The following is a 17,479-nucleotide window of genomic DNA, read 5'->3' as shown; positions in this document are numbered from 1 at the left end:
ATGATCCCATATTTTTATATAAACCATCCTTGTAGTGAATAATGTGTACGACTTGTTCACTCAGTACTTCACTGATTCACATAAAGCAGACGATCATTTTTGACTATAAAGTATTAATAACTGGGCCCTCTTAACCAGAGGTTTTTAAATACCCTGCTTTTATAGAAATGTGCTTTAACCATAAGAAAGCATTAGGTTTCAGATTGTCTTGTACAATGATTAGAAGTATACATAGAAACATATCCCATATATACTGTATATATATACTAGACATTAAGCCCGTTAAATTAACGGGCGCTATAACATATGTAGAGAATTCGCCAGAGACGGTCCGTGGGGCACATGCGTAGTAGCGGACACAGGGACTGGACGCAGAGACACTTCAACTTTATTATATAGGATAGAATATAGGATAGGATTATATAGGATAGGATAGGAGTCCAGTGCTGGGTATTGATTCAATTGGTTTAACCTACTATGTCTCCCCAGTTGTTGCTGAACTGCAACCCCCGACATGTGAATTATTAGACAGGCCGAAGGGCAGTAAGAGAGCGCTTACCTGTGTCCCCCCAAATAGCCAGAAGCAGCAGCAGGAGGTGAGGGGCTGCGAGAGGCGGGGGCAGCCGCTCAGCCCCGGGGTAAGAGAGTCTGGCTCTTTTCCCCATGCCCATCCATTCAGGTGGCAGTGCCGGGCTCCCAGTGCCGAGGTGACAATTGCTCGTAGCAAGGCGGGCGGCTCTTTTCCTCTTCTTCCTTAACGATTGCGTAAAAGTTTTAGCAGGACATGGAAGCAGGGAACGTACAGGGAGAATGGGACGGTGCAAGTGACGTCAGATGGGACACATAATGAGAGACAAAGGGAACGGGGGAGAGAAAGAAGGGAACACGGTTACAAGGAGCAGGATGTCCCGCTGTAGCGCCGGCAGGTCCGTGGGGCACATGCGCAGTAGCGCAATCCCACGGACACAGGGACTGGACGCAGAGACACTTCAACTTTATTATATAGGATATATATACATATATTAAAAAGCCTTTAAAGACCAAAACACACGGGTGTTCAACACATTGCATTTATTTTTCCACTTGAACCAGATGATTTGTTGTACAAAATTCATAGTACACAAATATATGGTTTTACTCCATAGATGTATTCCTGCCTTCTGCATTTAATAATTAAACTCCCCATATAATGGACATTTCCATGTCTAACATAAGCAGGAGATTTTATTGGCTCCATTGGGGGAAATGCTGCAAATGGAAATCAAACTATGTTCAGATTGTAGTAGTATTAAAATCAATACATTCATAGCTTTTGTTTTTATTAAAACAAAAACAGTGCATAGTTATAATAACTTTCCATTACAATTATATAAATGAAGATTACAGTAGCATAACTTTCCATTGCCGGGCACATTATGCGTAACCAGCCACCCCACCTACCTTTCCGGACTTGCATTTTCTTATCAGAAGTGATCGTGTGCACAGAAATTCCCTTCAGTTCGGTGACTCCAGCAGGCCCGAGTCCCGGTAGTTACAAGAGGATTATATCTACATTACATTTATGTTGTTTTTTTCAGGTAGTGTGAAAATGATGCTCTGGTCTAAACCATAAATGTGGAAACCGAATTCTTAAATTATGATGTCATATAAAAACGTTATTGGAGCCCTTGGGAAATCTGGGTGCCATAAACTCCATTTTTTTTTTGGCCTAAGGGCCTACAGCTGGACAGTTCTGCATCACAACGTATTGAGCAGGGATCTGACTTCAACATACTTATTTTATGAGCTTCTAAGGGTAAAAATAAAAGGTTAAATCAGAGTACAAATACTGCATTCTATGCAGCTTTTATTACCAAAAGATGTAGTGCTGTACCAAAACGAAAGCATAAGTAAATGCAACAGATTAATTCAAAGGTTCCCAAAATGTGTAGCTGCCCCACATCAAGAACTGCCAAAACCAAAGTGTACTAAGGATGGCCTGGAAGTCAATTAGAGAGATTTGGCATCAGTGTTAATAGATAATATTTTGAAGCCAGCGGTTAGAGTTGGGGTGAACACAGTTCTGCTAAGCGCAAAAGTCTTAGTGCCTTCAATATATGAATCCAGTGGTTTTAAGGTTTGCAGACTGCATCACTAAATATAAAGCAGCATAGTGAGATACATTGAATTGTTCCTTATCTCAATGTAGCCTTTAGTCTGCCAACTATATGCAGGTTCATCACAGTCCAAAACGTTCCTCCACTTCAGAGGTGATCATTTCTGATATAGCTAGAGAGGATGTGGCAGCTGGTGAAGGTGCATTTCTCACATGTAGAATACAATTTGCTATGTCACCGGAACCACCATCAAAAACAAAGTCATCCACTAAATTTCCATCCCGGTCAAGAGCCTGAGCTCGAACACCCGATGGGCCCCTAAAAAAAATGGAAGTTAACATATTATTACATATGAACTTTTTAGGTAATACTTCTTTTCAGAATACAGTTCACTCCATGAACAGACAATTGAAACTGGAATGTAAACCATAAATAGTAACATTTTTTATATTTTGTCATTGTTTTGGCCCTGAAATTACAGTAGTAACCAAACAGAATTGTACAGAGACTTCTCTATATAGAAGTTTTTATAAATGCCACTACTTTGTCCCAGTTATTAATCACTATGATTTATAAAGATATTAAAATAAAGAAAAAGGTAGAACTAAAATAGTCCATAAGACTTGGCTGAATACGAGGCAAATCAAAAAAATACTAAAATTAAAGACCAACTTTCTTGTGCATCTGTAGAAATAAGTCGAATATACTGGACTTGCTGTGTTTTTTTTTTTTTCCTTGAAGACATTTCACCAGTCATCCAACTGGCCTTCTCAATTCAGAATGACTTGTAAATAGGATCTTTTTTTTTTCTGGGAATATATCCACTGCAATGTTGCTCCAATCAGCATAAGCTGTTTATCATAATCTGCAAGGATGTCATGAAGTTAGATGTTGATTGTATTAGCATGATTGGAGCTTTGTGGCGTTATTAAACCTTCCAGGGAGAGGTGCCAAAACAGCATTGTATGTGACAGGAGAAAGAACTTGGGCCTCCTCGGAAAAACTTAGAAGGATTTTTAATAAACACTACATCCCTATCTGCTTTAAACCCAGCAACACACTGAGGCAGCAACTAGTTCACCCAAAAGACCCAACCCCAAAGCACAAGAAGAGCAACATTGTGTATGCAGTGCAGTGCAGTGAGGAGTGCTCTGATTTGTACATGGGAGAAACCAAACAACAGTTGCACCAGCATATGGCGCAACACACAAGAGCCAGCTCCTCTGGTCAGGACTCAGCCGTGTACCTACATCTAAAAGAAAAAGGACACAAGTTCAGGTGCGGATTTCTGACAAGGGCAGCCCCCTCCGTCCCACAAGATTGCTCTCATGTGCATCCTTTCATACTGGAGCACTAAGGGGCAAATTCACTAACCTCTGGAAATTCGCCAGTGACGGCCTGGCTCACACTTCACCAGGCGAAGATTCGCCAGGACAACACTAATTCCCTAAAATGTGAAGTTGCGTCCAGGGCGCCGTACGATGGAAAAGTTTCGCTAGCGTTAATTCGGCAAGCACAGCGAAGTTGCAATAGCTTCAATCACATTTAAAGGTGACACACATGCACCCAGCATTAGTTGGATATTCTTGATTTGCACTGGTGCACAGGCAACCACAGGGTTAACTTCAATATATTAAATTGGCAAATCAAGAAAACGGCAAAAAGCAGAATACCTGCTATTCAGTCTTTATTGTGCATTCCACACAATAAAGACCGAATAGCAGGTATTCTGCTTTTTGCTGTTTTCTTGATTTGCCAATTTAATATATTGAAGTTGCAATAGCGTTGGCTAATTTGCATATGGCAGGAAGTTAAATTTCAACGGAAGTATATGTTGCAGCAAATACATTACATTACACAAGCTCAGGGAACCTTAATAAAAGAAAATAGAGTTGTTATAATGCCCTGCACATGTGCCCAGTGTATAGTTTATGTGCCATATGTAAGGAAATGTAGGGGGGGGGGAAGCCGGGTACCTTAAAATATAATTTACGATCTTTTGCAGCCTATCACCCTGAAAAACTGAAAAGTCGCCAGTGTTTTTTGGGACTTAGAAAAAAATTCAAATTTTTTTTGGAGGAACTCTACTCTATTGCACTTCGCCTGGTCTGAGGTGGCAAAGGCAAGTCTGGCGCAAGAGGTAATGTTCATTAAAATCCGCATCTTAGTTACGTCCATTCGCCAGAGCGAAAATTCGCCTGGAGTTAAGAATGCGAAGTAGCGCTAGAGTCTATCTCCTTCACTAGCGGAGTTACGCCATCGCCCGTTAGTAAATGAGCGAGGTCCCGAAATGACATCACTGGTGAATTTTCGCCAGCGTTAGTCAATTCACCCTTTAGTAAATTTGCCCCTAAGCATCTAGCGCTTAGTGTTCCAGAAGGGAGCAAACTAACCCTGCAGCTGGGTGGCATGCCGCCCATTAATTCTAGACTGGGGGAGCAACTGGTTCAAAAGAGGTGTTAAAGAAGCCATATATGTAAAAAGTGAAAAACCAAGTTTGAATTGGGAGGGTGCGTCATCTATTGTCTGCCACATACAATGCTGTTTTGGCCTCTCCCTGGAAGGTTTAATAACACCTCAAAGCTCCAATTATTGCGAATACAATCTATACCTAACTTCATGACATCCTTGCTATGATAATGCTGATTGGAGCAACATTGCAGAGGATATATTTACCAAAAAAAATCCTATTTACAAGTTATTCTGAATTGAGAAAACCAGTTAGATGACCGGTGAAATGTCTTGAAGGAAAAAAACACAGCAAGTTCAGTTGATTTGACTGATTTCTACCGATATACCATGACCAGGATGAATGAGAATCTTCACAAACAACTTTCTTGTGCCTTTGATTCCTCCTGTCTACAGTATACAAGAATGATTCTATGGGCCCAGATTCATAAAAGAGTAATGAAAGAAAGACAATTGAGAAATGTCTGAATGCAAGTGGAGCTGCTTTCAGTGTTCCCTAGCTAATGGGAATGATCATAGTTTGGTCAATGTATGGCAGCCATTGTTCAGTCATACAAGCAATAGCTCAAATGCCAGTTAGATTACTTGCACTCTCTGAACCCGACCATGGTCAGTCAGCACTGTTGACCCATTGGTCCCAAAGATTTCTGTGCCAGAATTTACTGCTTACCTATAACTCACAACTTTTTAAAATCCTTGTATACATTACAAAAGCAAGCAACAGATCAACAGCATCATATCCTATGCACAAGTTTAACAGATGCCCATTGAGAATGTATTATCTGGGTCTCTGTACTAATACAGCTATGTGCAACGAAATGTACTACGTTGTAGTCAGTGCATAAAATGAAGTTGAACTGTGTAAAAATGTGTAGTTATTGCAACAATTTGTTAAAATTATTGAAATAAAAAGTATAAAATTTCATGTAGCAAGTTGTACAGTTTCATTCTATGTAAGACACTAATTCTAACATCATTACTGGCCCATTATCATAAATTACAACTTGCATAAGAAACAGAATTTGTGCCTACGGTTGCTAATTTCCAAATAATCCCAAATTGCTCTCATCGGAACAATAAAGAAGTACAGAACCTTCTCCTTTCCCTGTACTGCAAGATATTCCAAATCCCATTCACATCATGTTATAAAATGTTTTAGCCAAAGGGCTTACCACATTACCAAATTTTATTAACCACAAGTGTTCCCTAATCTTACACTTATCTTCCTTGCCCACATGTAAATTTAAGTTAAAATACAAAAACCTGTGGTATGAACAAGCTTCCCCAGAAACATGACTTGCAAAATCTTTGGAAACCACAACCAATAATACTCTGTAAAGCCACATTCTTATAATTTGATCAGTAGATTACAGTATCCAACTTTACTATAAAAGCTGTGTAGCAACCATTACACCGATTTTTACTTCCCACACCTTTCAAGGTAAGAATGACAGCTTCCTCTAATAGATGATGATCTCTGTTAGTATACAACATACTGTGTGCCCTTTTAAAGGGACCTGTCTCCTTAAGAAATATTCCAAATCCTTTTCTATGAAGTTCGTGGAGAAAAATAAACTTTACTTCCACTATATGAATTATTTACATATTTCCAGTTTTGAAAATTTACAACAAGCAGTCAGGCACCATATTGTGGACACTGGCGTTAAGGCAAGTTTTGTATCACCCCAAATCTTGTGTATATGCCAGAATGGGTGCCCTATTGCCCCTGTCCATACTTAGGCCACACAATTATAAACTGTGAGGAGGGAGGGTAAATGTGAGGAGTGCAGAGTCATCTAGAAGTGCTAATGGAAAGTGAAAATAATCGACTAATCTGCCTCTATGCCTCAGGCAGCAAGCTACAGTATATATGATTGACAGCTCAGATATTTTAATAGATTTATTACAGGTATGGATGGTTTAATAAAAAATGAATTTGAGTTTCATTTTATTTGTAAAGGACTTTAATTATACAACTTTTTATGTGTGAGTGACAGGACCCCTTTAAAGGGGTTGTTCACCTTCAAACAACTAGTTGTATTCAGATAGATCACCAGTAATAATGACTTTTTACAGTTACTTTCTATTTTCTGGGTGACAATTTTTCCAATATAAGTGTAAAGTGTAATTTTTCACCTTCTAAAGCAGCTCTGGGAGTGGGGGGTCGCTGATCCTCTAAACTGTTCTAAATGGATACATTTAGTTGATACATTTCTTATTTTTGTCTCTGCTGAGCAGAATCTCTGGGTTTCATTACAGGCAGCTGTCAAGGCCCCCATTCATGGCCGATAAAATCTGCCGACAGACCGAGCCGGCAGCTTATTGACCCATGTGTGGGGCCATCCGATTGGCTTTCCTCGGGCAGGTTAAAAAATCCTGTCAGATCGTGGGTGCATCTGTGTGTGTGTGTATGCTGTCCCACGATCCGGCCGTCCGTATCTGATGCATTATGATCCAATTGTTGGACCCTAAAGCCCACGATCGGATCAGCCCAATATCGCCCACTTCAATGTGGGCATATCGGGGAGATATCCTCTCGTTTGGGGACATTGCCAAACAAGTGGATCTCTTCATCTATGGCCACCTTTAGATTTGATACGATAGTTGATAATACTCCAGAGATATTGCTGAGAAATGTATCAACTAAATGTTGCAAAATTGTAATAGTTTACAGTTTGTGCCTGAATTCCTGAGCTGCCAGACTCAGACACCAGAGATAGAAATATTCAACTTTAAACTTAGACTTTGGAAAAACTGCAAAAAATAAATAAAGGAAAGTAATAGCAAAAAAGTGTTTGGAAGGTGAACAACCCCTTTAAATGCCTCATCCATCCAATTCCAAGCATTGCCCCCTCCCCCTGGCCAATAACTGTATTCCCAACTTACCAGGCTGCTGGACAAAGTATAACTAAAGGCTTCAATTTCTCTGCAACCATAAATATCGGTGAGCCAACATAACTCTAAAAAGATGCTTGGGGGGGGCACTAAGATTTGGCCCTTGGTAGGGAATTGCTAACATATTTTTTATCAAGTATTTTGACCTTTGATCACATCTGGTATAAAGGAATCATGTTGCACAATACCGTTTTTTGTGGTAGGAAAAAAACATAACTATCACAACCCACCTGACAATATCATTGAATGTCAATTCTGGTATGAATTTCTGAAGTTCCTTGAGCTGAGCACTGAGAAAAAATGCTCTGTACATTTCGCCCATCCCATAGGATAAATTCTTCAGCACAAGCTTATGAAGGCCACTAAAGAGAGAGAGAGAGAAAGAGTGTAATATGCTGCAAAAGCAAATACTTACATGGTGATTCCAAGTTTGGTGCACTACATCCAGGGAAGTAGACGGCCACATTCTTAATTCATCCCGGTATCACTTATTCGTTTTCAGAATCTTGTATCACTGCTGGATCCATTCCCTTGGATGCCTACTTTATGGCATATAAATTAGTGCCAGCTATCAGAGATTAGTTAATTTAGTAACCATGACCACATGCTTGTGAAGTGGTTAGGTAATACACTCTTTTGGTACAATAAAGAATTGTTCTTAGCGATAAACCAATTTAGTTACCTAACTGCCAAGCCACACATGGATAAAAAGCATAATACATTAGTGCTTAATCACACAGATTCAAATTTTGATATAGATCTGTTTTACCTGTATGTAACTGCTTCTGTAAAGTCCCTGGCATTAAAGTCAAATAGCCTATAGCCCTCACGCTTGAAGGCCAAAATAGCATTTGGGCCAAGCCAAACACTTCCATCCATTCGGGGAGTGAAATGGACTCCTAAAAACGGAAATCTGGGGTTGGGGACCTAAAAATAAAAAAAGATATTTATGTGCATATATATTTATCTATGAAGTTTGGCTGTGTAGTATTGCATAAAGCTTGCAATTAAAACAAACCGTGCTTTATCAACCAGCACATGCTGGATGACAGTTTCGTTTTTATAGCAGTAGTACTCCGATGAAACTTTCCTTTTTTTAATAGAGCCAATGAGATCAATACTTACGGGATAAATATTGCCTTTGACAAGATAACATTTTTCTGGTTTCAGCACCAAGTAGTCCCCGCGGAAGGGAACGATACGCGGTTCTGCACTGCACCCGCTGACCTGAGACACCCGATCTGAGAAGAGCCCTGCACATGTCAGCACATATTTACAGTGAACTTCTTCACCCTGTCCGGAGCATAGGGGACACAACATGTTGTACTGAATCTGAAGAGTTTGCAGGAACAACCAATCATCACACATTTCCTTCAGGATAATTAGACTCATCACTTTTATGGTTCACCTTCAAGTTAATTTTAGTATGTTATAGATTGGCCAATTCTAAGCAAATTTTCAATTGATTTTCATGTTTTTCAGCATATCATTGTTATATTTTTTTTTAAATGATTTTCCACCTTCTTCTGACTCTTTCCAGCTTTCAAAATGGGGGTCACTGACCCCATCTAAAAAACTCTAGCAATGTTAGAGGAATTCAAAAGCCACGTTCAACAAAGACATGATAAAATTTAGCATTTTGCCATTTTTAGCCACACAGATTTACTAGAGGATCCAAGAACCAGTTAAAGTTCTCACAGCTGTACAAGCACAGTTTATTGTACCTTATTATTTTTGATTGCAACTGGATACTCTATTCCTGCAATAAAACATACATATGCAATTAACAGGAACCAGTTATTCCCAAACATTATAAATGTAAAAAATATTAGCCATGTTAAAAATTAGACACTGATGAGGTTACATCTTTTAAGCAATTACAGCTGTTCCTGTTTAAATCAATAAATAAAAATATGCATATTTAGATTGTTTAATTCACAGAATAATCGACGGCTATATTTCTGCATTAACATTTATAGGAAATAAAGTTAGGTACATAATGTTCTTTCTAAACATGGGACAAGAGGATTGTGTGTAATCAGTTCTAATTCAGATTCTCCGGCACTGTACAGTGTCCATTGACAGTACCCAGTTATTCACCTTTGCATTGAATAGTAGAGAGCTGAAGTTTACTTTATTTTGTATATATGTACTGCTTCCACTGTATGTTTTTTTTTTTTTGTTAAAGGGGTGTTGGGTATGGTTATTATAAATTAATACAAAAAAAAATATAAAAACTATCCTTTGCAGACAGTATCTATTTTTGATAAATCTAAAGGAACTGGACTTTGAGAAATCTTTCAAATGGTTCACCACTAAGTCTAGCAGCTTTTTTTAGTTCAACTGAGTTGTAGGGAATTCTTTGTCATTTTGATCCTTTAAGGGTAAAACAGTCAAAATTTTAAATGCAAACCTAAATGGACATAAATGTATATGCCCTGTCCCTAACTTGTGTGTCATTCAAGGATCAAAAGCGGCTCTGTCCTTACCTCCTTTCATAGAGCAGATGGTAAGGACAGAGCTGTCTTGCACCCACCAGTACTGGCTCTGCATTAATGCAGGTCAAGTACGAATGAGTGCAGTTTTGCTCCCCCTCGTGCTCCTGCATTTGCCCTGAAGCAGGAAGACTGCCTATGCATATTATAGCCAGACCCCCCCCCCCCCCCACACACACACGGCATGCCTATTCACAATGCAATTCTTGCTGCAGGTTGTGGCTGCAACTATCTTACAGAAATAGAAAAAAAATAGGAAAACCTCTAAAAGATTTAGAGTGGTCCAAAAAGATCAGCGCAGCTCCCATTGTCTTCTATATAACTGACATAGTTTACCTGGCAAAATTTTGTATAAATGGTTTTCATGGTTTTTACACTTAAAATAGCTTAAAGGAGAAGGAAGGTCGTTTAGGTAGTTTCACCCCCAAGTGAATGTATTTACTTACCTGAAACCCCAGGCTGGTGCTCCTATGAGCAGAAAACTGCACCGGCCCGGGGGTTATACCAGCGAGCACCACAGAGCACTTCTCTTCCGGCTTCTTCTTTCTTCAAATTTCCCAGGTCAGTCGCATGCACAGTATAATGAAAAAGCCGACTTTTTGGTTAAAGTTCAGCTTTTCACTCTAATGCGCATGCACAGCCGTGTGAAGAAGCCGGAAGAGGAACGTTCCGTGGTGCTCACTGGTATAACCCTGGGCCGGTGCAGTTTTCTGCTGATAGGAGCACCGGCCCAGGGTTTCAGGTAAGTAAATACAAACAGTTGGTGGTGCCTAACATTTGGCACCCCCAAGTGCTAAATAACTTTCCTTCTCCTTTAAAAGCTCTAAAATTTCAAAATTAATGGAGATTTGTGGGAAAAATAATCGACAATTTGATTGTTAATAAATGACCCCCTTAGTGGTGCTGTCACTTTAGGCTCACCTTGTACAGACCCAGCAGGACTTTCATTAACCATTTTTATATCGGTTACTTCAAAGTCAGTTAAAACACTTCCCCCTGCATCACAGAAATCATCTTTGTATGACTGTGCCACCTGTTTGTAGTTTACAATGCCAGTGTATGGAGATTCAAGAGCCAGAACACCCTACAATAAAAACAAAGTCAAGCTTGGAAAACCTGCAATATATGCATAAACTGCAACAATACAATACAGGAAAAGTATATGAGGTAGGATTTTAGTATAATGTTCATGGGTATGTGACTTAAGTGTCAGCTACCATGTAACCATGGTATTCACATTTCATATTACATTATACAAGTGAATGATATTTTGTTTTTTTTCTACCTTTAGCATTTCTCCCGGGGTCCAATTAACAGATAAAGCTAGAATTGTGCAACTACTGCAGCAGTCAGTTGCCTTATCTAAAGTCTTGGTGAACATTGCCATTTTTCTCAGTCCGTTGCAAAGACTAGTGCCACACGGGGGCTGAAATCAGTCTGCTGAAATACATGGCCAATTTCAGCTCCTATGCAAGCAGTAGCCACCTATTTTTTTGCATCTGGAACTGTTGTGTCTGCTCCATAGACCTCACAAGGGTTTTGGAAGTGAAAAGAAGAGAAGGCTGATATTGGTCTGTGTATTTTAGCAGGCTAATTTCAGCCCCTGTGTGGCACTAGACTTAGGCATTACTTTTGCCTTTAAAGTATTTTCTTCTTAGAAGGTATAATAGTTTGTTAATAATGTGATGTCCTAGTTTTTCCACCAATACACCCACCAAAAATGTGCTATTCTTACCCTGCAGTACGGTTCTTTCTCCTTGATATCTTGTGCACTGATAAGCCGGAGTCCTGGCACATTGTTCTGAAGACCTCTCTCATAGAGAGCTTGCAATCTTGGGATTTCCTGATGTTTCACAGCTACTATAAGCTAAATAACAAAAAGTTGCATCAATAAGGAACAGCACGACAAAGATATCTTTAAAGGGGAACTATCAAGAAAATAAAAATTTAATATAAACTTCAGCATACTGAAATAAGAATTTTTCTTACTATAATCAATTAAAAAATCTGCACCGTTTCTGAAATAATCAATTTTATATTCACTATCCCTCTCTCAGCATCTGTTTCTCTTCATTCTGTCTTCATGCAGGAGTTGGGTGTCAGATATTCATTGACGGTTAGATCCATATCTTATAGGGGGCTCCTTTTGCCTAGAAGACGTATTAAAGCTCACTCTTGTGCAAAATGCAGTTATTTTGTTAGATTTTGTTTGTACTGGAATCGGTTATTTGAGTGAGCTCTAATACATCTGCTAGGAAAGGAAGCCCCCTATAAGATTTAGTGGCTCTAACTGTCAATGAGACTGTCAATGGTACAGACATTTTTCCTAATACATCCAAGCTCTGGTCAGTACCTTTCCACATTGTTTGTAAGGGATTCCCTTCTGGTCACAATACTCATAAATGAGGGCAGCTCCTCGAACACACAGTCTGGCTTTCAGGGACCCAGGAGTGTAGTAAATTCCACTGTGAATAACTCCACTGTTATGTCCACTCTGGTGTATGGCTGTTTAAGATGACAAATCATTAATAAACTCTAGGTTTATGAAGTTCCCATTAAAAATATATATTTTGACAGTGTGTTACATTGAAAACAGCACTTTAGATACATATTTTGGGTCGTATTTACATGCAGTGTAAAGCTCTTAGGGATACATTTACTAAATGGCGGAAATTCTGCAGCAACAACTTCACAGCTAGCGCAACACTTCACCAGGCGTAAATTTACTTGGACAACTCTAATTTACAAAAATGCAAAGTTGCGTCCAAGGAGCCGAACACTCTCGAATTTTCGTTACTTCAGCAATCAAAGCGAAGATGCGCTAGCGTTCAATTCTGCATAACGCAACGTCTTTAGAGGTCTTCACTCTATTTTTGCATACGCGGGAATTTTAAAGTTCAATGGACGTATATATGTTGCAGCAAATACATTACATTACACAAGTCCAGGGAACCTTAATAAAGAAAATAGAGTTATTATTATATATATTATTATAACAACTCAAAGACTACCTCTGGGAGCTTCTGGATAACACTTGAACTGGCACTTATGTAACAGTGTAACAAACTGTAACCCACAGCACCTTAATACCCCTCTGAATTGTGTCTGTATGTTACCCTCCCATTTAGACTGTAAGCCCTACGGGGTAGGGTCCTCTAGCCTTTTGTTTCCTTGACACTGAGCACTTAATCTGTATTGTAATTATATTTTTTATATTTATGTGATTTGTATTTTTAATAATGCACTTATTGTTACTTTTTATTCCAATGACCCCTTGTTTGTTACTACTAATTTATTGTTTTGTTGTACAGTGCTTTGCCCTCAAGGAGCGCTTTACAAATAAAAATATACATACATACATACATACATACATACATACTGCCCTACACATGAGCCTAATGTATAGTTTATGTTCCATATGTTAGAAAATGTATGGGGAAATCCGGTTACTCCAGAAAAAAATTAAGGACTTTTGCAGGCTATCATTCTGAAAAAAGGAAAAGACTCAGTGTTTTTTGGGACTTTTTCCACTAAAAATATGATGTAAGTAACAGAAGATTGAGGAAGATCTATGCACTCCAGTGCACTTCACCTGGTCTGAACTGGCGAAGGCAAGTCTAGCGAAAGAGATAACGTTCAGTAAAATCCGCATCTTTGTGGAGTAATGTCCATATTATGTACTGTATGTAATACGATGCTCCTGATGTTCTATCATTTGGTGGTGGCTATCTTGATCTTTTAGAGTGCTGGGGTAGTTAGCGGAATTGAAATCAATGCAAAAGGAATTAATAAGCTGATTAGGAAGACAGGTTTGATATTAGTAGTGAAATTGGAGACTTTTGAGGAGGTGTTAAGAGTTGGATGCTATCTAAATAAATGAATATTATGGATAATTGCTTACATGCTATATTGATAGCATGCATTTTGAATAATTGCTTACATGCTATAGTCATATTGAAGCACTCTTAGTACACCAGCTAGGTGTACTACTGAACGTTATAGGAAACAATTTTTACTAGCAGCTATTGCCCTGTATAATTCTCCCCCTTTTAGTAGGTTAGATAGTTGAGTTTTTAGGTTCTAATTCTAATTTATGATAATAATTATTGAGTATATTTTATTGGGGCTTTGTCTTTTGGGTTATCATGCGATTTGTTGTTTTGTGTTAGTTGTATCTTTGTATTTTAAGACCAATTCTGCCATAACAATTTTCTTCTGCATTATTAAAGTGTTTTCAAAGGCTTAGGAGCCCCTAAAATAATTATGCTATTGGCCACAGTAACTGCTGGCTACCTTAGTGAAATATACACAGTATATGCAGCTAAGTTTCAATTATTAGCAGAAAATACCTGTATATATACAGGACAGGTATATATATATTTTTTCATGGTACGAGGTTCAATGCAATAATGGCAAGTATGGAGAAGCAGAAGGAAAGATAGTATTTCTAGAACTTGATGCTGTGGTACACACATCTACTAGCAGTTAGACAGGTTAAAATAGACCTAACTTATTATATTACACATCAAGACATTAAAATGAGAGATTAATTTTTCTGGCAGCATGAAGAAGTGATAATGTATTGCAGATCTTCAACTAAAAGCCGTTCCTACCTATTTCTTTCTCTTTCTCCAAGACAGCAAAGCTGAGGGCTGGATGGCGCAAGATGAGTTGCCGAGCAGATGCAAGACCCACAATTCCACCTCCAACAATGACCACATCATAAGTACTGAAATAAAAGAAAATAAAGAAAATAATAATCCCATAACAACAGATTTCCTGAGAAAGTGGTGCCAGACCCAACTTATTATATTTGCATTAGTAATTTGTTCTTAACATTAGTGCAGTGCTCTTAAATATTAAAGGTAAAATTTCGAGGCTAGGGAAGCCTGGCTCAGCTTTCACAAGCTAATTTGGACATCCTACATCATGAACTGAAATTATGAGGATGTGACACAGATTCACAATTGATATATTCAGGGCTGCTTTATTACATAACCCCTTTAGTCTCGATCCCATTTACAGACAATAAAAATTGACCGTAGTGGGACTTATTTATAAACATTGGGCAAATTTACTCCTGGGCAGTAAAATATAGCAGCCAATTGGTGATTAGCTTTTTGCAGCCAGCTGTAGGTTTCAGAGTTCTGAGTACAGAATCTGCACTTTGGTCACTGGCCGACATTTTAACCCATGTTACTTACAGCTGGCTGCTTGGATCATCCTAATCACCCACCCAAGCATGAAAATCGGACACTGATCCAGTGGCTTTCTTCTTTTGGACATGGCAACCCAAGCAGGCTGCAGTGCTAGCTTTCAATAAAATGACTGGTGAATTTGTATCATGGTAGCCAAGGATGAAAAAATAACCACACACATCCATTGAATTCAACATTTTGTCTTATCAAAATCAACCTAACTGCTTGATCTTTTGTGTTGTGCAAAAATGTTGGTTTTATTATTATTAACATGTATTTATATAGCGCCAACATATTGAGTAGCACTGTAAAGTAAGTGTGATTCTATGTACTTGTCCGGGGGGGGGGGTCATCAGTGAAGCAAAAAACATATCTCTGCAACAAAACACACCCTCTACTTGTGAGTGAGAAGTAGCAGAAGGCAGTAATAAGTCACCATTTCTCAACCTGAATGGCAGTCAAGCTGGCCAACCATCCACTGCTTAAGGCCTGCCTTATATAAAATATAGCCAAGCAATTTGGGAACTTTATTGGCTAAGGCGAGATCAAAACTGCAGATACTATGTATCTATCATCAATGAAGACATATGAAATTATTAAAATGTATGTATGTATGTATAACTATTTGCAAAGCTCTGTATATAAATATACAATATATATGTAAAAGTATATACGGGGGAGACAAATCACATAATAAATATACAAAGAATTCTTATCAGGATAAGTGCTATGTGGAAATAGACATGGTGGGAAGGAGGTCACTGCTCCATAGAGTTTACATTCTAAATGTTGCTGGAGCTGGTCCAACACAGTCAGATGTCTGAAGTATGCATGAGGACATAGTCTAAGGAGTCCTCAAAACTTTTAACATTCATTTGATTTCTGGTTATAACCATTATAATGACTTCATACATGGGTTTCCTTGTTTGTTTGCAGAGGACTGTGCACAGGCCTTATCTAGGTGGTGAGGTGGTGCAATACAAGTTATTGTTGTGCCAGCAGTGATTACTGGCATAATGGAATCTGTTTTTTTTTTATTATATTTTTAACTTAAGCTGTGCTCTTTGACCACTTTAGAGAACAAAGTCTGCACCTGTTCTGGTAACCAGCTAGATATATGCATTCATAGAGCGCCCAGTAAATTCTACCTGTAGGCTCTTTTCTGTGGGTTAGTAGACCAAGAGAAAATATTGCACCACTTAATACATTACTTTTCTTTTTATTATGTTTTGTAAAACCTACATGACAAAAATATTTTGTTCCCCAGCTGCTGCTGAATCAATGGTGTAAAAGACAGTCCTCCCCCACTCTGATAAAGAAAAACTCCACCCAAAACCTGTTTTTTCCATTATGAAAATTTTTTTAATTCTAAGCAACTTTTCCAAAATGCATTAAAAGGTGAAGGAACTTCAAAAAGCTGAACTGCTATATTGCCATAGGCTTTAAAAAATCTTTACGGAAACTAGAGATGCACCAAAGTGCAGAAGTGGATTTTTATTCCTCATTCTGGTATTTCCGTATCAGTACTTGGCTTTGTTTAGGTATTCGTCCAAATCCACGAAGGAAGATTCGATAATCGGCCGAATCCTGAAAAAATAGGATTTGGGGCATCCCCAACTGAAAGCTAAAAATGATGATTATTCCACAAACATTGTGCCCCTCCCCAACACAAGGAAATGATCTTCAGTAGAGCCAGTTTCAATTACAAATAACCAAAACAAATGGAACTTTGTCATAAATGTATGTTTGATAGCTGCACGGAGTTTTGACAACTTTTTCATTATGCAAAACCAGTTTTTGGGTGGATATTCCCATTGTGCTGCACTGCTGGAATAGATCTGCACTCAATTGTATGGATTTACAGTAAGTTCAGTGAGTAAAAGGTAATAAAGAGCTAAATCCTTGTGTAGAATAAACATTGTGTGCCTCCCTGTGCCCCTGTCATAGCAATTACGTCTCAGTCCCAGCCTGAGCCAATTGTAAACAATAACACTGACTTACCCCTCACAACGTGCCCAATACCCTGCCAGTGGATATTACCTGAACCCCGGGCTGGCACGCCGGGGGAGCTGGGCAGCTAATCTAGTTAGCAATAGGAAACGGGCAGATCGGGCGACTGCCCCCCAACTCCTAACACAGCAAGGAGTGATCATCTCTCAGGCTTCAGGCTCAGCCCCGGACTCACTGTCTCAGCGGCGCAACCTCAGATCGCAGGGAATCAAGCGTCAAATCACATAATTATAATACATTGATACCACCAATAGGCTTGAAGAGGCGGGACATATCTGGCCAATGATCGAAGCCATTTTAACAGTGATAAGCAAGC

The 17,479-nt window shown here is 38.8% G+C and overlaps 1 protein-coding gene across 1 annotated transcript; it reads right to left on the bottom strand.

The window, feature by feature from the left end:
• Nucleotides 1–1,056: 1,056 nt before the first annotated feature.
• l2hgdh.L (L-2-hydroxyglutarate dehydrogenase L homeolog) lies at nucleotides 1,057–17,381 on the bottom strand. Its single transcript, XM_018230508.2, has 10 exons — nucleotides 17,194–17,381; nucleotides 14,569–14,684; nucleotides 12,309–12,460; nucleotides 11,691–11,822; nucleotides 10,877–11,039; nucleotides 9,185–9,219; nucleotides 8,586–8,753; nucleotides 8,230–8,387; nucleotides 7,691–7,822; nucleotides 1,057–2,414 (listed from the first exon to the last, which is right to left on the bottom strand). The coding sequence occupies exons 1-10, from the start codon at nucleotides 17,304–17,306 to the stop codon at nucleotides 2,219–2,221; spliced, it is 1,365 nt and encodes a 454-aa protein (XP_018085997.1). The 5' UTR covers nucleotides 17,307–17,381; the 3' UTR covers nucleotides 1,057–2,218.
• Nucleotides 17,382–17,479: the final 98 nt, after the last annotated feature.

The sequence above is a fragment of the Xenopus laevis genome, chromosome 8L (assembly GCF_017654675.1).
Source record: "Xenopus laevis strain J_2021 chromosome 8L, Xenopus_laevis_v10.1, whole genome shotgun sequence".
Lineage (NCBI taxonomy): Eukaryota > Metazoa > Chordata > Amphibia > Anura > Pipidae > Xenopus > Xenopus laevis.
This window is presented reverse-complemented; position numbering and strand designations above follow the sequence as displayed.

Excerpts from the sequence above, each read along its gene's own strand:
- l2hgdh.L (XM_018230508.2), bottom strand. The coding sequence starts at position 17,306 with ATGATCACTCCTTGCTGTGTTAGGAGTTGGGGGGCAGTCGCCCGATCT. Across the intron at positions 9,220-10,876 it reads TCCTGCTGGGTCTGTACAAG|GAATAGAGTATCCAGTTGCA; the intron begins GTGAGCCTAAAG and ends GTTTTATTGCAG. Across the intron at positions 8,388-8,585 it reads TCAAAGGCAATATTTATCCC|GTCCCCAACCCCAGATTTCC; the intron begins GTAAGTATTGAT and ends TTTTATTTTTAG.